The 21,892-nt window shown below is 49.0% G+C and overlaps 8 protein-coding genes across 8 annotated transcripts; 3 read left to right on the top strand and 5 right to left on the bottom strand.

Annotated features, from left to right (window-relative positions):
• Nucleotides 1-466: 466 nt before the first annotated feature.
• N7509_004019 (40S ribosomal uS15 domain-containing protein) lies at nt 467-1,463 on the top strand (the record flags this gene model as incomplete). Its single annotated transcript, XM_056628656.1, has 4 exons — nt 467-668; nt 771-803; nt 1,058-1,104; nt 1,194-1,463. The coding sequence occupies 4 exons, from the start codon at nt 467-469 to the stop codon at nt 1,461-1,463; spliced, it is 552 nt and encodes a 183-aa protein (XP_056491390.1).
• A 252-nt stretch (nt 1,464-1,715) lies between these two features.
• Nucleotides 1,716-4,379, bottom strand: N7509_004018 (fanconi-associated nuclease 1; the record flags this gene model as incomplete). The annotated part of the gene is made up of 3 exons (XM_056628655.1): nt 1,716-3,199; nt 3,246-3,688; nt 3,745-4,379. Coding segments are annotated over 3 exons (2,562 nt in total), but the record flags the coding sequence as incomplete, so codon positions are not given.
• A 567-nt stretch (nt 4,380-4,946) lies between these two features.
• On the top strand, nt 4,947-6,543 carry N7509_004017 (uncharacterized protein; the record flags this gene model as incomplete). Its single annotated transcript, XM_056628654.1, has 2 exons — nt 4,947-5,098; nt 5,655-6,543. Coding segments are annotated over 2 exons (1,041 nt in total), but the record flags the coding sequence as incomplete, so codon positions are not given.
• A 425-nt stretch (nt 6,544-6,968) lies between these two features.
• On the bottom strand, nt 6,969-9,473 carry N7509_004016 (ankyrin repeat domain-containing protein; the record flags this gene model as incomplete). Its single annotated transcript, XM_056628653.1, has 1 exon — nt 6,969-9,473. The coding sequence occupies one exon, from the start codon at nt 9,471-9,473 to the stop codon at nt 6,969-6,971; it is 2,505 nt and encodes an 834-aa protein (XP_056491387.1).
• A 53-nt stretch (nt 9,474-9,526) lies between these two features.
• On the bottom strand, nt 9,527-11,290 carry N7509_004015 (5'-methylthioadenosine/S-adenosylhomocysteine nucleosidase family protein; the record flags this gene model as incomplete). Its single annotated transcript, XM_056628652.1, has 2 exons — nt 9,527-10,260; nt 10,336-11,290. The coding sequence occupies 2 exons, from the start codon at nt 11,288-11,290 to the stop codon at nt 9,527-9,529; spliced, it is 1,689 nt and encodes a 562-aa protein (XP_056491386.1).
• A 3,856-nt stretch (nt 11,291-15,146) lies between these two features.
• Nucleotides 15,147-16,463, bottom strand: N7509_004014 (RNA recognition motif domain-containing protein; the record flags this gene model as incomplete). The annotated part of the gene is made up of 4 exons (XM_056628651.1): nt 15,147-15,715; nt 15,801-16,159; nt 16,232-16,373; nt 16,427-16,463. 4 exons carry the CDS (start codon nt 16,461-16,463, stop codon nt 15,147-15,149), a joined length of 1,107 nt encoding a protein of 368 aa, XP_056491385.1.
• Nucleotides 16,464-16,921: 458 nt separating this feature from the next.
• Nucleotides 16,922-20,313, bottom strand: N7509_004013 (putative PHD finger domain protein; the record flags this gene model as incomplete). The annotated part of the gene is made up of 4 exons (XM_056628650.1): nt 16,922-17,819; nt 17,880-18,694; nt 18,740-18,789; nt 18,930-20,313. The coding sequence occupies 4 exons, from the start codon at nt 20,311-20,313 to the stop codon at nt 16,922-16,924; spliced, it is 3,147 nt and encodes a 1,048-aa protein (XP_056491384.1).
• An 838-nt stretch (nt 20,314-21,151) lies between these two features.
• On the top strand, nt 21,152-21,875 carry N7509_004012 (uncharacterized protein; the record flags this gene model as incomplete). The annotated part of the gene is made up of 4 exons (XM_056628649.1): nt 21,152-21,165; nt 21,232-21,446; nt 21,628-21,696; nt 21,784-21,875. 4 exons carry the CDS (start codon nt 21,152-21,154, stop codon nt 21,873-21,875), a joined length of 390 nt encoding a protein of 129 aa, XP_056491383.1.
• Between the last annotated feature and the right edge of the window lie 17 nt (nt 21,876-21,892).

Below are 21,892 nucleotides of genomic sequence, written 5' to 3'. Positions count from 1 at the left end.
AAATAGTAAAAAAAGTATGTTTTCATCATTTAAGGGGAGGGTGGCAGGGCAGAAGCAAAAAGATATGATGATACTGACCTGTTAGTAAGAATCAATTGGAGATATCGATGGGCGGATGGCGACATTAAGCTGATCATGTAGAGACAACACAATCGTGAACCGTGAGATCGTCTGAAAAACATCAATTTCAGAGCAACCTGACACGAATTGCGAGTGGTTGACATAGACAGAGAGCAGAGACGGAGATTAAATAAAGAGAAAAAAACAGCTCGGAAGTCGGAAGGAAAGGCGGAGTCTCCCAGCAGAAAAAAGCTAGCGTTAAGCGAAGGTCGTCCCATCACATGACCCTCACATGACCCACTACACGTGACCCACACAGAGTTGGAACATTCCAAGTCCATCGCCATCGCAAACTCCGCCCCGTGAATTTCCTCATCCACTCGACAACTTCGACAAATCAGCCAAAATGGGTCGTCTTCACTCCAAGGGCAAGGGCATTGCCTCCTCCACTCTCCCCTACTCTCGTGCCGCTCCCGCGTGGCTCAAGACCACCCCCGACCAGGTTGTCGACCACATCTGCAAGCTGGCCAAGAAGGGTGCCACTCCCTCCCAGATTGGTGTCGTCCTCCGTGACTCCCACGGTGTTGCCCAGGTCAAGATCGTGACCGGTATGGAATTCCCTGCAAATTGCGACAGGTCTTTTTTTTCAAATTTTTGGAAGAGACCGTGAGAAGGGTCGAGATTTTCTAACTTTTTTCTTCTGTGAACAGGTAACAAGATCCTCCGTATTCTGAAGTCCAGCGGTACGACTCACCTCGCCACTCCTCCCCCATCGCATCAATCGGATGAAGGAAGAAAGCAATTGCAATGGGAACTTCAATCGCGTCCAAAGAAACCGAAATACTTTTCTTCCGGCAACGAGAGAAATTCCCAGCGCATTTACTTTTTTCCTCCCGATACATATACCCACACAATACTCTGGTAGCAGAAATGCACCAGCAGCTAAGCCTCTGCTTGGTCAAGAATTAGACTGACAGAGAGATTTTTGGAATAACAGGCCTCGCCCCCGAGCTTCCCGAGGACCTCTACTTCCTGATCAAGAAGGTACCGTACCGCAAGACTTCTGCCTCCGCGAAGCAATCCCTCTCCCATGTAAACTAATTGTTCAATTTCACTAACAATTTCTCTCCCAGGCCGTCGCTGTCCGCAAGCACCTCGAGCGCAACCGCAAGGACACTGACTCCAAGTTCCGCCTTATTCTGATCGAGTCCCGCATCCACCGTCTGTCCCGCTACTACAAGACCGTCGGTGTCCTGCCCCCCCACCTGGCGCTACGAGTCCGCCACTGCCTCCACCCTTGTCGCATAAGCGTAAGGCGTTGGTTGTCTGTGGTTATTGGAGATAGTAGGGGCATGGAAGGCATTTTCGGACATGTGTTCGGATTTATCTTTCATGTGTGCTAGATACGCCCATTAAAAAGAACTATTTTACGAGTGATACCCTCCCCGAGTGTGATCATTGGATCTACTTGAGCAATTTTCCAACCTGTAGCAGCAAGTAAATGAAATGTAGATTTTGTAATTCCAGGCTGTCACGGTGTTTTCAGATTCTCGTGTCCACTAGTAGTGGTAAATGCAATATTTGCAGGTATATTTAGTCGTCGGCATCATTTCAGCATATATACATTCACAACTTGAAGTATACATAATCATCACTCACCCCGTCCTCACCTCCCTCGCAACAGCATTACACAACTCAACCTTCACCCCAGCCCCAAGCAAAATATGTATCCACAATCGCTGAGTATCACTCAACCGATCATTTTCAGACTTAACTTCCGAAAACATAACAGTTCTCATCTCATAATTCCACAAAAAAAGATCCGGAATCCCCCCACCGCGCTGCTGATACTCCTGCGCCATAACCTTGCAAATAGTAGCAAGAGCCTCGCCGCGGAAACTCTGCACAATCTCAACCAAATCATACAATTCAAAAGACCAATCAAGGCCAATGGCACAAGGCTGGGTTGACGATTCACGATCATGCACTTCTCGCACTATACGCTCCGCGTCACCATTCGTAATCTCGACAAGTCGATGATTTATCTCTGACGCGCGCGATGGGTAGAACACATCTGTATGCAGATCCAGCGGGCAGGTCTGGAAGGGCGTTTGAAACACATTCGGCACATAGGTGAAGAGGATATCGTAAAAGAGGTAGGCGAATAATGTTCGCACAATTCCTCCTTCAGAGTGATATCCCTTCCAACCATTATCCCGATACCAGCTCAAACACATGCTTTCGACCCTGCACTCGCCTCCCTCGCGCTCATCAATCCATATCGTAGGCTTGCCCCGTTTAGTAGCAGCAGCAGCAGCAGCAGCAGCAGAAGCAATACCACTGCTGCCAGCAGCAGCAGCAGGCAAATCATCATCACGCTCAATCCGAATACCCTCAATAGTCCGCTCGGCAGGTTTAGAAAGCATAACATGTCCAAAATCATGCTGTTCCCTTTTAACAAACTTAAGCGCTTTCTCAAGCTTCGTAATCCGTTTCTGCAAATCATAATGATATATCAAATGACACAGCGGATCCTCAATACCCTCCTCACACGTCCGCAGCGCAACCCGTTTCCAAAACTTGCGCTGTTTCTCCTCACTCCGATCCTCGGTGGGTGTCAATGCCCACATGTAGTGTTCTTCCAACAACGCTTTCCGCTGATACCAAGCGCCGCGCCTGGATGCGTGGAATAATCTCTGAGCAAGTAGTTCGCTGATAATCTCATGCTCACGTTTATGTTCTTTAAATCGACCGAGTGGGTGGAGACTTTTATGAATGATTCGCGTATATACCCAAGCAGGCGAGAAGCGGCGTAGATAAGCGCCTTCGCCAATTTCGTAGATACTGTTTTCCTTTTCTTGTTCTTCGTTGACGAGTGACCTCCAGCGGGGGTGAATGTTGACGGCCAGGTTGATGATACTTTGCAACGACTCTGTCGTTGGCGGGCCGTTAAATTCGAGAATATTGTCAATATCAAATTGTGTACGTAGCGCGGATTCGAATTCCAATAATGATTTTCGAGAAGGGAAGATCGAGTTCGATCGACAGACGATGTAATTGGGGAAATTCCGTCGAGAAATTTTCGCCAGGATTATTGTTGTTAATGATTTCTCGCTCCACTCGGTTGATCTGTAGAAGACTAAATGGACGCGTTCGAAGAGAGCGCGTGGTTCTGGGGTCGAGACGGATGCATTCGCCTGTATAATCGAGGATCTTGGCGACGAAATGGTCATCTCGATTTGTCGTTTGGTTGGCTTGCCAGGATTTATCCTTGAATCCGAGACCGGTTTGGGATTGACTGCTTTCGCGGAGTGCGGATAGGAGTTCCTTCTTGTTTTTTCCTTGGGTTTTGGCTTCTTTAGCGAAGCCTTTTAGCTCGTCTAGTAGCAGTAGTGAGGATGCTTCTTCCAGTGTTGTGATCTCGGTCATGCCGTCTGCGAATCTAAAAGACGGGCCCAGGGTTGACGGTGTGTCTTCCTCGTCCTCGTCCTCATTTTCGAGTTTCGGTAAGCTGCGGTCTAATTGGAGATCCGCGGCTACAGAGGATAGATCTGATATGTCAGAGTAATAGCCCAGGCGATTGATACGATGCCATGCGGAGGTCTTGCGAAGGAAAAGCCGCACATATCTAAGGACGGGGTGTTAATACACGAATATTTGGGGAAAGAATTGGAGAGATCATACAAGTATTGTGATTCATAAGCTAGCCCCTTCCACTCGTTAAATATGCACAATTCAGCCGCATTGAAGAGATGCGATTCTTCCTCCAGCACAGTTTCCAGTGCTAGATTGAACGCATCTACGTAGATGGAACTTTTGCCCTTCTGCCATACGCCATCTCGTAGTCTGACATGTAACCCAGGTTCTGTATCCGTCTCCTCGTCGTGTTCGTTTTTCTCGGTCTGAGAGTGAGATGCCTCGTATTCTCGGATGGCATGTTCATCGGTCTCAATTGCAGGAAGAGAGGTCTCCAAATCTGTCTGACTGCTCTTTATTTGGTATTCGTGTTCGAGTTCGTCATTCCCCGTCAAGCGTGTACTGTCTGCAACACCAGTCGAGGGACTCGGGCTCGCCGGCCGCATATCACTGGCACTGGCACTGGCACTGTCCTCGCCGGGCGTCTCCTCCAATTTGGGAGTTGTGTCAGAAGCCTCTCCGGAGGTCTTCCTTCGTTTCACGGAGCGCTGTGTCTCCCAATAATGCAGCAGCGACATTCTGACCTCGATCCATGGGTAGGGCGTCAGCGCAGTGATGTCTTGCCCCGCGAGAGACGCGCGCCTCGCGGCAGAGAAACACGAGGTCACCTGATGGTGCCGTGCCACTTTAGGCAAGAGCGACCGGGGTCAATTGGCGCTACAAAAAGGAAAGAGCAGAACAATCCAACTAAGTTTAACTGCGATGATTCACTCCTTTCCTTTCCATTGATAGAGCCTCGTGTCTGAGTCAACCGCAATCATGGCCGAAACTTCGGTAAGCGACAAACCTGTTCTTCTTTCTTCCTTCTACCACCCCTCCCACTCCCACTTCCACTTCCGCGGAACCAGCCCAGGCTCGATAGCTCCACAGCTCTCCGCTCTCCAACCTTGCTTGAACTTCACCCAGCAGAAACCCCAGTCGAGCTCCCCAGCACAACCCTAGCAGCTCCCATCGTCAGCCTCGGATCTAATCCCTGCTGTTCTACAACTTTCCTATCACCAGTACCTTGCGCCGGAGCAGCAAGCGAGAGGAAAAGAAAGACAGACGAAGCAAAGCAAAGCAACACTTTCTAATTAAACATTCTACCGCGCGCACAGCACACCAACCCTCCTCCACTCTCAACGGATTCTCCAGCTCGAACGCCAGCTCCCAGTACCACTACCGCAACCGCTCCAGATCAATTCTCCAAAATGGACGTCAACGGCTCAAATACACCTACCGCAGACCTCTCCGGTGCCTCCGCAACACAGGTGCGACCCGGCGGTGCGCCCGCCCGCGTCTACCTAAATGATAAAGTTGTGCCGCATCTACTCGAAGGAATGAAGTCCGTTGCGCGAGAACAGTGAGTTCCGTTGCGTTTCGTTGCGTTGCGTTGCGCCAGAACCATTCCGTACATGCCATGCACATACATACCACATTCTACTCTGGGGAAGAGAAAGAGAAACAAGGTTTGAAGGCGCAACAAAATGAATACATATATCTGACGCCGTGGAACCCAATATAGGCCATCCCAATCCGCTGCGCGTCCTTGGGGAATATTTAATTCAAAAGAGTAATGAGTTGGAGGGTGATGCGAAGAAGGAGACGGAATAATTACGATTACGACATCGACTGCGACTGCGACTACGATTTTATCCTATGGGGAGTGTGGCCCAAGGCCAATTGCTCTCTTCTTTTGTTGGTCGTTCTGGCGTTTCGGTTCTTTATAATATTTTGTGCGTGGGGTATTTTTAGAGCGTGTGGATGGAACTTGAAGGGGAGGGAATTGAAGGGCTTTTATAACTAGTCCCCTTGGCATTCACTATACGACTGAGGAATTTATATTACTTACTTACACAGGGCCATGAAGTACCTGTTTACAATTATGAATTGAAGCTGAATGTAGTCTATAAATGTAGTTGGATAGACCTATGCAAATGCCCAACAATTTCCTCGGAGTACCGGCCTTTTGAAATCGATATTGATATTGAGGAAGACCTAGGTCTAGGTCTTGAGCTTGAAAAGCCAGCCCGGTATCGCTATGTTTATCTCACTCCAGAAGAAGCTACACTACTCTGGGAGCCTCTACCACTCGATATGCCAACATTAAAGAAGGACCTCCTACGCCAAATGGCCGCCTACGAGGGGAATGTGGACCGATATGTTCGCCTTGGGCCAGATCCTCGTATTCAAAGTTTCATGCACGATATCGAGCACCTTTGTATTATTCGTGGCATCTATCATCATACCATGTTTGCGCGATGGTGGCAGCAGAAACTAGACACCAATACCGATCTTGGCAGGGTTTATGATAAGTTCCAAATCCAAGTCGCTATCAATGCCCGTCGGGTCATGGTTAACGATATTGCGACTTTCACCGATGATAACCCACATCTGCCTTGGCTTATTTGGTGGCCTCTTAAACCAGAGGTAGATGCATTATTCACTCTTGCTAAACGGTGCCCATCCATGCATGAGCAGATTGCAGTCACATCTATCTATTGTGATTACCAGGATCTATATCAAGATCTCAGCGCCAGTATCACACCAAGTGCTGGTCTAATGGAGGCTGCAAAACAAGTCGGTAATACTTTCTACCTGGAGGACCTGAAAAGGCGTTCAGCAGAGCTAGGAGTCGACCCTTACAGGTATTCATCGGAAAGTGGCTTTGATGATCCTAATTTCGCTGTTGATATGGAACCGACGGGCACTGGGATCTATCCACGTCTCCGTGCCGATCTGATGGATGCACCAATTATTCCAGGCACCTTCACTAGGTACAAAATGCGTTCGGGGGATATGTGGAGAGGTATGTGTGGCTTTCGTTTGAAACGATTCGCAAACTCGATTGCCAGAAGTGGGCACCAGATGAGTATTTCGTTAGCAATGATCTACGTTGGCATCTCACGCATGAGCTTGGGAAGGATGAGAATGGTCGTGAATTTATCGTGGAAACCCCTCCTCCGGAAGAAAACAAAATGGATGATTGATATTCAAATTGTTGTGAATTCTGTATTTCGACTGAGATTACTACTGTTATGTGATTTGACGCATATAAAACCTAGATGTTTTCTTCAAAGTGCTAGTAGAAAGACGGCCGTTTCTGGCGTCGTTTTCATGGATCCTCACCTTCTATTAGTTTTAAATTCCCGAGTCAGTGATGTAAGTATGTATATTATAGTATTTTATCCCATTGCACCATCCACTGGCAGCTTCTTCGTGCAAGTAGTAACTCAAGAATGATGAGTACTATCACCGTCGTCATCAGCCTGAGAAAAATCATAACCATTCTTCCTCTCCATTCTTCCCTTCCCTTTCCATGGCCGCTTCGTGAGACGCTTCCAAGCTTCACCCATTGTCCTTGTAGTCTCTCTGCGCTGCTCTCTCAACCCTTCTAGCATCCCGCCCACGTCCTTGGGCTCTCTTTTCTGCTCGTCATACTCTTGTGTTTGATGGGATTCATGGTCATTTTGGCTGAGAATTTCTGTACTCTCGGCAAGACTTTTGGTGCGGTCCGAGCTCTGAAGGGTCAGGGAAGACGCTCTTGCTTCCGACAAAAGACGTAATATACTTTGATTAAGGCATGCACAAGCTTCAACTGTGATACCTAGACTATCCATTATATCGATCCGAGCATTGTATTGCAGCAGTAAAGAGACTGCTGCCTCATGTTCTGAAAGGGCCGCTCTCATCAAGGCTGTTAGGCCTGAGTCAGCTTGAAGATTTGGATCAGCACCATTTTCCAATAACATGAGGATGAGATCATTCCTGTCATAATAAACTGCAAAGAAAAGTGCGAAAAAGCCACCTGCACTTTGCATATTTGGATCAGCACCATACTTTATGAGCATTAGACTGTTCGCTGCATCATTGAATGGATTCATTACTGACACCATTAAGGGCGATCGTCCTTGGCCATTTTGAAGATTTGGATCAGCGCCATTCTCCAGTAATACAAGGATAGTGTCATGCATGCCATTTTCAGCTGCCCAGTACAGTGCAAAGAAACCTTCTTTGTCTTGTATGTTTGGATCAGCACCATGGTATAGTAGCAATAAGGGGATCGCTGTACCATGCCTCAACAAAGCCACCATCGTTATCAAAGGCGTTTGGCCTTTGCCATTTTGCATATTTGGATCAGCATTATTCTCCAGTAACATGATGACGGTTTTACTCAGGCCATAACCCACTGCCCAGTGCAGTGCAGTACAACCATTTTGATCTTGTATGTTTGGATCAGCCCCATGCCCTATCAACATGAAAGAAATTTTTTCTTTTTTTGCATGAACTGTCTCGGCCAGAGCCGTCCTTCCAGTGGAGTTTTGTAAATCCAAGTTAGGGTTATGCTCCAGTAATACCTCGACGATCGTATCATAGCCACGGCCTGATGCTCGAGAAAGTGCTGTACTGCCGCCGAAGTCTTGTATATCTAGGTTGGCCCCATGTTGTAGCAAGTAGCGCACAATCAGCTCATGGCCACTTTGGGCTGCGCATATCAAAGCCGTTTCACCTTGAAAGTTTTCATGTTCAACTTCAGCTCCATGCTCTAGTAACAAACTTGCTTCTTGTGAGCATCCATGTGCAGAGGCTAGATGCAGCGGTGTGCAACCACGATTATCTGTAGGATTTATCTCCACCTTTCTTTTCAAAAGAAGAAGCACAATATTGACATGGCCATACCGTGAGGCTATATGTAATGGCGTCCATCCTTCATCTGGGGCAGCAATGTCTGCTCCAGCTTCGAGCAGTAACCTCACCTCCTCTATGTCACCATTTTTCGTGGCTTTGTGAAGAGATGATATCGCCTCGCCCAACGTCGGTTCCACGGGTCTTTGTTTCGTGACTCTCTGTGCCACGATAGCCCGACCAAAGTTGTGCTCAATGTTTCGAAAAGTCTCTCGAGCTTCACGGAGCGCGGCAGCGGCTTGGACGGCTCTTTCATCGTTGTCCGGGAAGACTTGATCACAATGAGCAAGAAACAACTCATATCGCTCTATCCCTCTTCCGAAGCTTCCAACCTTCACATCAATTCTTGCCGCTTCAAAAATCTCATCCATGTGCAACTCTGTATCTGGCCATGCCGTTTCAGCGATGACTCTGTACTTGATTGCAATATCCCAAAAACGGCTGGATCCCTCCAAATCGCCGAGCAGGCGGCAAGTATAGGCGTACACAGGCGCCACAGCTCCACATAGCACAAAGTATTGACCGTCGGGACCTTGAAAAAATGGTGTCGGGACTGAGGAAAGAAACTCCACAAGGAGTCGTCTGAGCTCACCAGTATGCTTCCATAGCTCAGTCAACCGAAAACCTTTTGTTCCATAGCGAAGTGATTTCCCACCAAGAAAAAAGGTAGTCGCTAGGCTCTCGTGAATATTCTCTTCTGATGCCTTCGAACAAATAAAAGCGCGAACTAGAGAGTGAACCGCAAGGCTCTCGACAGCAGCATTGTTTTGGTTTCGACCAAGCTTGACAAACCCTGACGATTCGAGCTCACCAACGGCAGCTCCGAGCTCTCCGAACTCCCCGCGTAATTTATCCAGCCAGCATAGAAGGCCGAATGACTGCATCTCAACTATACCTGCTCTAGAAGCAGGTATCTCGAAAGTGAAGTCAGGTACCCCTAGCTCGATTCTGTTCTCAAAAATAGAAGGAATTGACCCCGGGCTGAGAAAGACGGCAAGGTGAAGAAGCTTGACCGCGTCGGGACTTCTCTGGAAGAGACCGTCATATGACATTTCAAAAACCGCCCAAAGAGTGCGCCCTTTTTCGTAAGACCCTACGTACTTCTTCATGGGAGTTTTGAGCGTCTTATTAGAAAAGCGCTGTTGAAACTGCTTATTGAAATCATCCATCCGAATGACACCGTAGGATAACAAAGTGCCAGCTTGTTCAAGAGCGAGGGGAGACCTCCTAACTTGTGAGAGATTGACCGTGCTGTCGCTTTCCCAGAATCATCGGGTGCTTGAACTCCCGCGCATCTGAGAAGGATAGAACAGCCCGTAATGTCATCGACGCCTTCCAAGTGGATCTCGGGAAGTGCTAAACGAAGGTGTAGATCTGACGCTGTTGTCACCAGCAAGATATGACCATGATCACAAGTAGGTAGATATTTCCGAATATCGAAGTTCTCGGGGTCATCGACATCGTAAGCTCCTGGGACACCGTCGAAAACAATCATCCAGGAACGATTCGTTTCCCTCTCCAACCACTCGATGACTTGCTCAGTAGCTGGTCTCTCTCGATTGTAACCTGAAATATGATGTGAGAGGTTCTCGAAGGATTGATGAATCAAAGCAGAAGTTGATCCGTCGATCCACAGCACAGACTTGTAAGTCTGTTTGTTAGTACTGACATAGTGAATGGCGAGCTGTGTCTTCCCAGACCCACTCAGACCCCAGAGTACCAAAGACTTTCTACACAAGTCAGAGCCAAAACATTGCTTCATTTGAGACATTTCCTCTTCTCGCCCAAGGAAGGTTGTGCGAACTGGTAATCTTGACTGAATTCCTTGATCATCGGTTTCTAGGAAGTTATTTGAACAAGTCAACATGGATTGAAGGATTTCAGCAGTTTAAAAATAATTCATTGCGTACTAACCACGCTTCACGTAAGCCGGGGCCGAGGCTTTGGGTCTAATCTCATATAAAATCGCTTTGGCATAGGCGGCAGCCATTGCCGCTGCATAAGACTGCCACCCTTTATTCTTGTGTTCATCCCCATAGTCACAAACCCCTCGAATCACACCAACAGGTATACGATTCATTGTTCCAGCGGCTTCCATTTCCAACCCGATGATACTATACTTGTCTCTCAATTCATTTCGCCTCCGAGTATTCTTCATAAGTTTCTCCCCAGATCCGATCGGTCCGTACCAAACTCGGGTTCGCGCTGAATCAGGACGCCGTTCTCGCTGAACGATATGGCTCACTCCTTTATCGTCCATTTGATATAGGTGGTCATGGTCCTGGCCAGGATCGTTGAAATCCCCATTGGCGTGCTGCTTACACCGAATGGTCTCGTAATATGATTTAAATGTGTCGACATCCTGAGGCGCCATCAGTTTGATATTCTGGATCGCCGATCGGACAACAGTCTCGGTATTTGCCAAGACGTGTCCATCACGTAGCAGTTGGAAGCCACCAGCTCCCGTATCTTTGCCCAAGTCGTAGGCTATAAGGCCAGCGCTGTTACCCTCCGGAAGTCCTACGAGGACATCACCAAGTCGGATATCACGAGGCGGGTGTCGTGACAGACTCGGGAGACCAGCAGCAACGCCAACTAGCAATCCAAACCAGAGATTTGGAAAGAATTTCTTCACCTGGCTGGCAAGTGCAGCAGCAGATCCGGTACCATACTCCTGGCCTGCCGGGAGAGTAGCAATGATGGTATTATGTCCACCAAGATCACCAGCGCGGAACACATAGTCGTCACCCCTATTCAACGCGAATCGCCCACGGTGATGATTGTCCAACATATGGAGGGCAGCCTGTGCCTCGATTTCGAGCGGCGCTATCCATGCGACCGTATAAATGTCTGGGTTGAGCTCGTTCATAGTGAGCAATGGCCAAAGAAACGGATCATCTCATAAAATATAGGCAAAAACTTGAGATACAATTGACCAACAAGGCTACAAAGGTTGACCGTGTAGCCCTAGCTCCTTGAGAGTCAACTTTCAATTCTCTCATGAGACAGGAAAGATCATGAATAACTTCCCCTCTGCGTGGGCGGGGGTGTTCGGTCTCAGCTAAGGCAACTCCCCGGTTAATCATGACCTAGGGATAAGCGCCCAATCGTATTTCAGACCAGGCATATCCCGCGAACTGACCTTTCTCCTGCATGAATCCGGAGTGTAGTGCCTGTGAAGCGAGCCATTCAGCCAATGATAGCGAAGAAGCCCCTCGCGGCCAAGAGAAAAATGCTTGTCAGCCTCGTCTTGGTCACGGAACAATACCTATGTTATGCGGCTCTTTGTACTCTTTTTTGCACCAAGTAATCCGTGAAGATGTTTAATTAAGAACCAGTTGACTTCTTCACTCTGGCTGCATAAATGTAATTTTTGATATGGATGCCCAACATATCTGTGCCTCTCCTCATTCGCCGAGTTGGGATACAAAAGTCGCCCAGGATAAAAGCAAACAATATGTCTTCCATGATGGGAACTCCCTGTGTGCATATTCCTCTCAGTTTGAGCTTTCAGGGTAATAATATCAAATCCACAATTGGTAGATATAACTAAATTTGAGCGTTTAATTTATCCCTAACCCAAAATTCAATCTTGTGAGTCTATAGCATGTTGAGCGTCTACTACCACAAAGTGGTTAATCCCTCAAGCTCTACTCACAACAGAAGAATCCCAACGGCACCGGCATCAGAACTAGTATTAACCATATTACATCTGAGGAGTGGAGATCAAGTCAATTTATTACTCCTCGGGTGGTTTAGAAAGGACTCTACAGGGTAGCTCGCCGGGTTTTGAGTCTTGTGGGTTGTACAGCAGCTTAGATCAACCAAGTATGATACAGACCCATGGATGATGTTCCAGGTAATATCCATCGGAGCCTTAACTCTGGAAAGTGTCCACGGCTGGAATACCATAGTGTTATGTTCAAAAAGCGGTCTATGTAATGAGATCTGAATTTGAGATAAAACATGGGTCTCAACAATCAATATGATGATGAATAGTCATGTACCAATTGTACCGGCGCTTATGACCTCATGAAAACCATTCGCATTAGGATAGCGTTGGTGGAGCTGATCATAGTTCATTAGGTGGTCTACCACTTATAGACACATATTGGTTTGAATAACGTTTGAGTTAACCATACTTGTATTAGCATTTACTTATTCATCATCCGAGGAGAAATAATCCTTAGAGATAATCGCTGGAACCAATAACCAACATTTATAGACACGTTGTTCAACCCGTTCATCGGTAAAGTTCAAGAGATCTAGATGGGGCAATTTCAAATAATCTATTTTATGATGGATTCCTTGCGCCTGGTAATTGATGAACAATGGTGAATAGCACAGTCACCTACCCGAATATTCTGCATCCCAAGTGAAACACAATGCTGCTCTCCCATGCTATACTTACGGTCATAGCTAGCAGTACTATGGCCTCTACACTGGCTGAAAGACAAACATCCATTACCTGCTCCAATCCAAAACAGATACCGAAGTGCTGCCAGATTCTGGTCCCTGTCCATGTCCTGGGGCGAACTGTTGATGTTGGAATTTCATGTGTACCCTGTACGCAAGATAGTCGCTTTTTTTATCCTGAGCTACGCTAACTGGCTTTGTAGTGGGTGCCTCGTGCAAGGGTCAATCCTTGTGCTGTGATAATGAAGATGTGGGCTATACATACTATTTTACTAATTATCATACTAACGGAAATAGTTCTTGATTGAAATCCTGCACGTTTGCTCTGAGCCAAGTGGAGGAGGTGGTAATACTGGTGGTAGTGGTAATGGTGGTTGACTGTTGAGTATTAACAGCAAGCTAAAATAAGCAATCCTTTCAAAGTTGATTCCAAGGTTGAGATTCTGAGCATTCGCTTCATATTTAAGTGAAAATGGAGAAGTAGTAGCACTGGTACTGGTAGTGATTGAAGGTAGACCAGAATTACTAGCTACTCTTTGTGATTATGATATGTACCTTATTACCCCCGCTCCTTTCTTTAGGCTTAAATACCACAAAAATGACATCTTGCGCTCTCTTCTTTTGCACCAACGACTTTGATATACACCATTCGAAGAAAATCCTTGACTAAGACCATCTTCAAAATATCCCAATTACATTTGGTAATGCCTTTTGGCAAAAGATTTGTGGGGGCATAAATGTTTTCAAACTGCTGTAAATTTCTGCCAATATTTTAGAATGTATGTCTGCTGCATTTAGCCTAGTTAGCCATTTAAGACATACTACTAGTTAGGGACTGGTGATTTATCATATCATGAGTGAAATATAGCTTCAATTTTGAATGGGACAGCCTCAGTGCCATATCGCGTAGATGATGGCCTCAAGTGACCTTTAGACAGGAAGTGCCCAGGTGGACGAATATGGTTTACAATATTTTACTTTATATAAGAACAAACTTGAAGATGTATCAAGCTCTATCTAGTCTACATCACCAATCTGATCTCAAATTCAGGTCAACTTGTGCATTAAAAGCTAGTATTTAAAAGTCTCTCTATCAAATTGGCGACGTCGACATTGATACCGATAAATAGAAATGCAAAACCGCGCAGGTATCGAAATCGTTCTTTTCAATCCTACGCTTGATCGAAACTGACGTTCCTAGCCTAGTAGGGTAAGCAGAATCCTATCCCATAGCATGGCAGTGGGCCAACGGTTGCCCAGGCCACAGCCACATCAGGGAGACAACACAATCCGGAAAAAAAGCAAAAAAAGAAAAGGGGTAAATCAAAAAGGAAGAGATGCAATACAACAAGGAAAGACGCAAGTCAGACCTTAGAACTTGATTCTGATTGCCTTACCGTCAAGCTTCCTGGGCGCTGCGCTCTGCTCCGCTTCTCTCCGCTCCTCCGTAGATGACCAGGGATTTCAAAGGAAAATAAAAAATCACCTGTGTTTTGCTTTTGCTTTTGTTTGTTTTAGAGGGCGATACTACAAGCGCGAAGACGAGACGGCCTTGGCGAAAGACAGGGCGGATTTGTGGTAGAACAGGTGTGAGAGTGATGTGAGATGAGGTGAACAAGGTGTGATAGGTGACAAGGTGATAGGTGAAAAAAGGGGGGCGACACTTTAGTTTGTCGAATACATCGAAACGAACGAGAGCCGGGTTACTGAACTGAGATGGTGGTAGGGATGTGATGTTGTGCATAAGGCGAACAGTTTTGAGTGTGACCGAGAGTGCTGACCCAAGAGACAACCGATATTACAGCGATAATTTGTTTTGCTTTCCCTTTTTGGCCGCTAGAGAATTTTCCCGATAGTTGAATTGACGTTTGCGCGAACAGAACAAAAGAGAATCACCATGGGACACATCATCGAGCGATACCGAAAGATGATATACTGACGACATGAATGACTGAGACTGAGACTGAGACCGATACCGATACCGAGATTGCCAGTTGCCAGTTGCCGAGTCAGCCACCCACTCAGGGAAAAGACCGATGACGCTCCGAATATTTCTGGTTGAGACGTAGACGCGAAAGCGAAAGCAGAGAAAAAAAACACAAAAGACTTGACGACGCCCGTGGCCCGTCGCTCAAATTTCCCACATTAAGACAATTTCAGAAAAAGAAGAACGGAAAAAGGGGGGGAGGAGGGAATGTATGGTAGGAAAGGTATTGGGGGGGAGGGAAGGGTAGTGTAGAAACGTTCAACCATCAAGGAGGAGTTTCGATGTCGAGCCCTCCTTGGTCATTTTGTGCAGAGGGAATACATTACCTGCTACCATAGCGCTCATCACCCCGACCCTCGTAGGAACGGCCAGCATAGGCGTCACCACCACCGCTGCCACCACCGCCGCTTCCGCGGGGCTCACGAGGGGGAGCATTGTCGTAGGAGGGAGGGTTGGCATCACGGTCGTAGTAGCTACGGCTACCACCTGCATCGCCACCTTCGCCACCAGCAGGGGCAGCACCGCCGCCACCACCTCCACGGCGATCATCACCACCACGGCGGTCGTCACGGCTGTAACGATCGTAGCGGTCGGGGCCACCACCACCACCGCCACCGCGGTAGGCATAGTCGTCACGGGAGCCACGGCGATAATCGCGGTCACCGTAGTCACGGCCACCACCACCACCACCACCACCTCCGCGGTAGTCACCACCGCCTCCTCCTCCACGGTAGTCGCGACCGTAGTCGCGGCGGTCATTGTAGGAGTCATAGCGACCATAGCGATAGTAGTCATCGTCACCACGGCGGCGCCAGTTGCCACCACCTCCGCCAGGACCGCGGCGGTCATCATAGCGGTCACCACCACGGCGAGGGGGACCACGACCATCCTCTGTGAGAAAAGAGAAAAGGATCAGCTAGCTGCGACGATGGAAAGAGAAAGGGAGAGAACGAATAGGATCGAAACGAAAACTTACCACGCTTAGGAGGACCGAAGTACTTGCCGGGGGTGGGAGTACGAGGACGGCTACGGCGAGCCTTCTCGATGCTCAGGGTACGACCTTCGATGACTTCACCCTGAAGACCCTCCTTGGCGGCATCGGCTTGCTCGCCAGTAGTCATGTTGACGAAACCGAAGCCACGGGACTCCTTGGTGTGAGGGTCCAGCATGATGGAGCAGTTATCGACATCACCGTACTTCTCAAAGAGACGCGAGATGTCGGACTCGGTGAGACGGGGGTGGATACCAGTGACAAAGAGGTTGGAGCCGGAGTTCAAGGCACCCTCCTCCTCCTCGGCTTCCTCGACGAGGTGAGCAGGCTTGTGGCGCATGGGGCTGTGGAGATGATTTTGTCAGTTTCAGATAACAGTAGCAAGTAACAGGATTCTGATTCTCAATGAAACATACCGGTCACGCTCACGCTCGCGTTCACGATCACGCTCGTCGGGGCGTGCTGGGGAGCGGCTACGGGTGCGAGCGCGCTCGCGGTCGGGTCGGGGCTCTTCGCGAGGAGAGGCGCTGCGGTAGCGCGGCTCATCCCGGGGCTCGTCTGTGGAGAATCGATCAGAGATGAAGGAAATAGTAGTTGATGGATGGACTCACCGGCGTAACGGCCGTTGTCGTTTTCAAAGTCAGCCATGATGGGTACTCGATGGATGTGGATGGGAGAAGGAAAGAAGGATGAGAAATCGAAGATAAGAAGGAATCACGCTAACGGAACAACCCTTTCAAGTTACATCCATTCCGACAAAGAACTCGAGGGAGTACCCTGGCGAGTTTTATTACTAGACACTGGCGAATTTTATTTAATTTAATTCAAAATTAATTCAAATTTTATTATTATTCACTTTTTCCCTACCTCGCTTTTCTCTCAAAGAAATCAGCTAGGGGTCCATGCAGTAAGACAACAAAGCAAGGCGCCAAGGCAACCACTACGTACACTACATACACCACCTACACCACGATTCATTCAATGAAAAAAAGAGTCAACTTCCCTTGCCCGGTATGCAATTAAAAAAGGAAGATAATAGAAAAAGCGAGAAAAATAGCTAACCCATAACTCCTACCCACGCCTGATGCTCATAAGATTAACCCTATTCATCTGCGCCGACGAGTGCGTCGGACCTGCTGAGAATTCCCTGCTGCACCTGTACCAGCACCAGCACCAGCACCAGCAGGCGCCTTCGTTGGATCCTGGTCCAGTTCTTCTTCTACCAGATCTTTCAATTCATCCTCATCCAGTTCACTTAGTTCCTCACTCATGCCCCGCATGACATCCCGACCGGTCCATCGTTCCTCGTGGATAGTGGTTCCGATAGGATCAAAGGGCTGCATGTACCATTGGATACCACCCTGAGCCAAAGGTAGCCGCTGATCCGCCTCCGTAAGCACTGGCGTTGGGTGCCGACGATAGATTGGGCCTGCATTTGGCTTAGTCTCCTCAACCAGTTCTGGCTCTGCAACAGCCTCGTCAGGGGCCACTGCTTCTTCCCCGTTGGGTGTCCCATTCAACTCAGTGGTCTTGGCCTGGGCCTGGGTTTCGGGGGCCACCTCGACAACGGTGGTGGGCTCAACACCCTCCATTGCTTCGGGTTTCGTGTCATGCGGGCCAATATCGAATTCGGTGTCTCCTTCCGGTTCGGCAGACAATACGCTGTGGTCGAGGATCACATCGAGCTCCTTGAGCTCTTTTTCGAATGGTTTGCGATTTAGTTCGCTCTCTTTTCGAATGGCGTCTTCCAGGGCCGGCTGGATCGCCTTGATGATTCGCTTGGCCAGTTTTCTCTTCTCGCGTTGCTCGATACTAAGTTCCGGCGCCCGACCACTGATCTGAGCCTGCAGTTCGGCAGTATCACCAGCCGGGCCAACGCCAATCTCCGATGTGAAAAGGCTGGCCAGGTCCGCCGAGAAAGATGCGACAGATGGATAGAATCGTTCATTGAGTCGCTGGCGTATTGAGAACAGGCCAGCTGCGAATGTTCCTTTGCCATCCAATCTGCAGATGGCCATTAGCGAAAGAGGGGGTAACGGGGGGGGGTGGAAGATGGCAACTTACACTTGCGCTTTCTCCAGGATAGGTCTGAGTAATGGGAAAATAGGGAAATAAACAAGGTCAACAATATTTCGTAGCATCTCGGCGTCCTTGAGCTTTTCCCTTTCGCGTTTCTTCACCTCGTCACACAACATTCTCAACCGATCAAGGTCCTTGTAGAGCCACTCGCCAAATTCCTTGCGACGTGTGAGTCGTTTGTGACCAGTGACACCCATAGCGACGTAGTCCCGCCGAGTCATCTCCATAGAAGAGAAGGTTTCAAGCTGTAACTGAAGTCTCTTCAACAACGCGGCACCTCGTCTCGCCTCGCGTTTGAGGGTCCAATATTTGCACGCCTCCTCGGCGTATTGCTTTCGCCCACGAACTGTGAACCGGGCAAGAGTAGCCACCACAGAGTTCAGAACAAGTTGAGGGATTACAGGGGCACCGGAAGGAAGTTTCCAAATGGTTCTCGGAGGTGGTCGTTTTCGCTTGTTGCCTCCAAGTGTGAGTGTGATTCGAGGGGTGCTTGCTCGCTCGCCTTCGTCCGGGGCGAAGGCTGATCCAAGGGACAGCGCCGCAGCCTGACTGTCTCCCCACCGTCTGCCCTGCATCGTCGTGCGGTAGTATTCAATGGCGTCGGCGGTGGCAATGTCAGTGCCATGCTCAAGTCTCCAGTCGGGGGGGACATGCTTGTCGCAGAATGCCTTCAGCAAGTGTGAGTCCATAAGTCCATGGCCAATCTTCATCTTCAAGTACAGCTGCGCCCGGCGTGCACATGAAACGTGGAAAGCAACGAAACAATTCTTGTTGCTGCACTGAATCGAAGCACCCATTCTCTGCTTGCAAATGTAACAGTTAAGTTTCCAGCGGCTTTTTGGTACCTTTTCCACGTCAGTCACAGGCTCCATCAGAGACGGGTTTCCAATAGAGACTTCGGGAATCCAGATTGAACAAAGCAAATGAGCCCATTTAGAAGAAGTGGTTTGTTTGAAGGCACCCTCGGTATTAGGCAGAAGATACAGTCGGTAGAACCTCTTCCTAGTAACTGACACTTGCGGCACAGCCACTGACCCTCTGGAATGAAAGGAACACCGTAACACTCTTGATGAACTGCCAAATCGCAGCCATCGCAGAACACAATTGCGTTAGAGTTCTCGCAGTCGCCATCATCACAAATAGCGCACTTGCTGTCCTGGTCCTCTCCGGGGCCGGCAGTTTCACCATTCACTGCAGCTGCAGAGCTAGAGCGAGGGCGATGTGTCTGTGGAGGTTTCGGGTTAGGCTTCGGAATGCGCTTTTCAAGCGAATGCCATTCTTTCTCAATCTTTGTCATGGTGATTTCGAATATGGCAGGCTTGATCGGCTCCAGCTGGTCATCCCGGCGTTTCGAATTGATTTCTTCAAGCCATTTCTCGTCCTGCTCGTCCATGTCATATTCGACACGGCCAGTCGTGGCGTTGACATCGCCTTCTGTCACTGTAGGTTGGATCACGTCCATGTCATCTTCCTGGGCACCTTCGGTCATCCGAATAAAGCGTCGGTCATGGCGAAGAAACAGATCACTTTCCTGGTATCCCACGCTGGCCATCGTACGGTCGACATAGTTCTGTTGTCCGATTCCTTTCTGCTCGTAGAATGTAAATGGATCGCGGAGTCGGAACGACGGTTTCGGTAGGGTCAGTCTCTCTCGAGGGTTCGGTCCTGGGGGTGGTATTATCTTGGGTCCTTGGTTGGAGAATAAAGCATTGAGGATGGCTTCGGGGCGACGCGGTGGGCGGCCCGGCCTACGCTTGAAAGTAGCTGGAGATGTCGAGTCATTCGCCTGCGAAGCGGGGGTTCCTGGAGTATCCTGGCCATTGGTACCGTTGACAGACTCCGCGGCAAGAATACTGGCCGCGGTCTCAGTCGTATCGACCTCCTCGGCTGTAAAAACAGCTAGTCTGCCATCGATATCCAAGTCCGGGTGGAACTCCTCCCACCCCCGCTCCTCTCGCGGCTTATAACCGTCTCCTTGTTGTAAAGCCAATGCGGCGGCTGTGGATGATGTGAAGCGACCTCGGTTCTGGCTCTTATCTCGTCTCGGGCGCGTCACGGGTGGAGGTGTTTCTGGTACAGGGGGAGGTGGAGGGGGGGCATGAATGGGCGGTAGGAGGTCGACTTCGCGTTTTCGCGCGCTGTTGGTGGGGGGAGGGATAGTGGCGGGAGTGGTAACGGTAGAGGTAGTAGTAGAGGGACGGCGGGGGATGCTGGATTTCTTTTTAGGTGTCGTTTCTTGTTGCGAGGCTTCGACGTCGATAAATCGTCCACCTCCTCCAGGTCCACCGGGGACGTACTTGCGCTTCTTAAAAGGAGGGCCTTCAGGGGAGTCGGCTGCGCTGCGTGAACTTTTCAAAGCAGACTTTGGTTGAGCCCTCGATGGTCTACTTGAGATGGAGTGTCTAGACATCGGGGCCATCGTTCATGGCAAGCTTCATGCGATCCGTATGTTGATCGTCACAGGGCTTGGAGAATGCCAATCAGACACGTCGAGTCGCGTTCAGGGGGGGAGCGAGGGGGCGTGGGTGACAGGTATCCAAACAATGCAAGGATCTCCGAAATGATCAGACGCGCATGAATAGGAAAACAAGCAATAACCAGTAGGCGCCTGGATGAAAGCTGTTCAGGGTGTTTGGTTATCTCAAGGCCGAAGGCCAAAGGCGGAGACGTCCGTGCTCTCCACGTAAGTTGGCTGTGGCTGTGGTGGCTGACATAGCAGTAACAGTAGCAGTACTACTAGTACATAGTACGCAACTCAAGAGAACTCGATTCCTCTTTAATATTTTCATGTATACCTAGGTACAGTATACTGGCTAGGTCGTATTCTAAGTACCTAGATTTATACTACTAGTACTACTAGTACTGTACTATTCCAGTTGTGGTGACTGTTGGGGAAATCCTGGGCCACTCTACTGGGACTAGGTAGACCTGAAATATATACTTCCGAGGTTGTCCTTGCTCTACTTTATACTACCAACTTACACAAACCTTGGAATCTAATTCAAGCTGTCCCATTCCTCCAGCTATTGGATTTTTCAATTTAACCTATCCTATAATATCACATCTCGAACCCAAACCAGCCCATACCCTAGGTAAAGTCCAACAGTTTCCTCTCTGGCCTCTCCCGCCAACCGTACCTTTCAGCCTCAGGTGTCGATCTGAACTGCTTCGGACGCGCACCAGCTTCCCCGCATACTCATCTGGTTTCCCTGTGTTTCACTAAAATCAGATCCGGTATCTACTACCTCGCTACAATCATGGGTGATGACAGGTATGCAACTAGTACCCCCGCCGAACACCCTCCCCCAGGGCTTTGCTAAAGTACAATTGGCTACAGATGGCGCGGCGGACCCAGTCGCCAATCGTCGCAGCGTCAATCCGGCAACCGTGATCGAGCTGGAGGACAAGGACAAGGACAAGGACAAGGACAGGGCGCTGGCCGCGGTGGAAATCCGGCTGGGAATAGCAACAACAACTCGACTCCCTCGCAGGACCAGCATGTCCCCGTGAAGGGGTTCAACGCTGGAGAGGCGAAGAGCCTGTTGAAGAAGGGTAAGTTGACACGTGAGTGGAGTGCGATGCGACTGCGACTGTCATTGCGATTGCGATTGCACAAGTGAAACACAAAGCTAACCGATGCTTTTCTATTAGCTCCTCGAGGTAATACGGACCCCTCCCGCGGAATCTACAACCCTGCCCTTTCCAATCTAACATATCGCCGCAGACTCGAAAGTTCCCTTCTACAAGCCCACCGGCAAGGATGCCAATAACCAAAAATCTGGAGGACCGTGGGGCGCAAAGGGTATGTTATACCTCGGAGATCATCCATAACTATGGACTGTCCTCCAAGTTCTCCATATTCACCTCACTAACACAACACCGCACCCAGCAAACACAATGGCCAATGGAAAGGACTTTTTCGTCGAGCTTCGGAAACAAGTGGCCTCTCTACAGCGGGGCGGTCCTCCCGTCGGTGGCTGAGGGGTGATTTTTAAAGC

This window comes from Penicillium cosmopolitanum (genome assembly GCF_028827165.1).
Source record: "Penicillium cosmopolitanum strain IBT 29677 chromosome Unknown utg000005l:1.0-4006212.0:1.0-4009387.0, whole genome shotgun sequence".
In the NCBI taxonomy this organism is placed as follows: Eukaryota; Fungi; Ascomycota; class Eurotiomycetes; order Eurotiales; family Aspergillaceae; genus Penicillium; species Penicillium cosmopolitanum.
The sequence above is the reverse complement of the archived record's forward strand: the minus strand, read 5'-3'. Positions and strand labels throughout refer to the sequence as shown.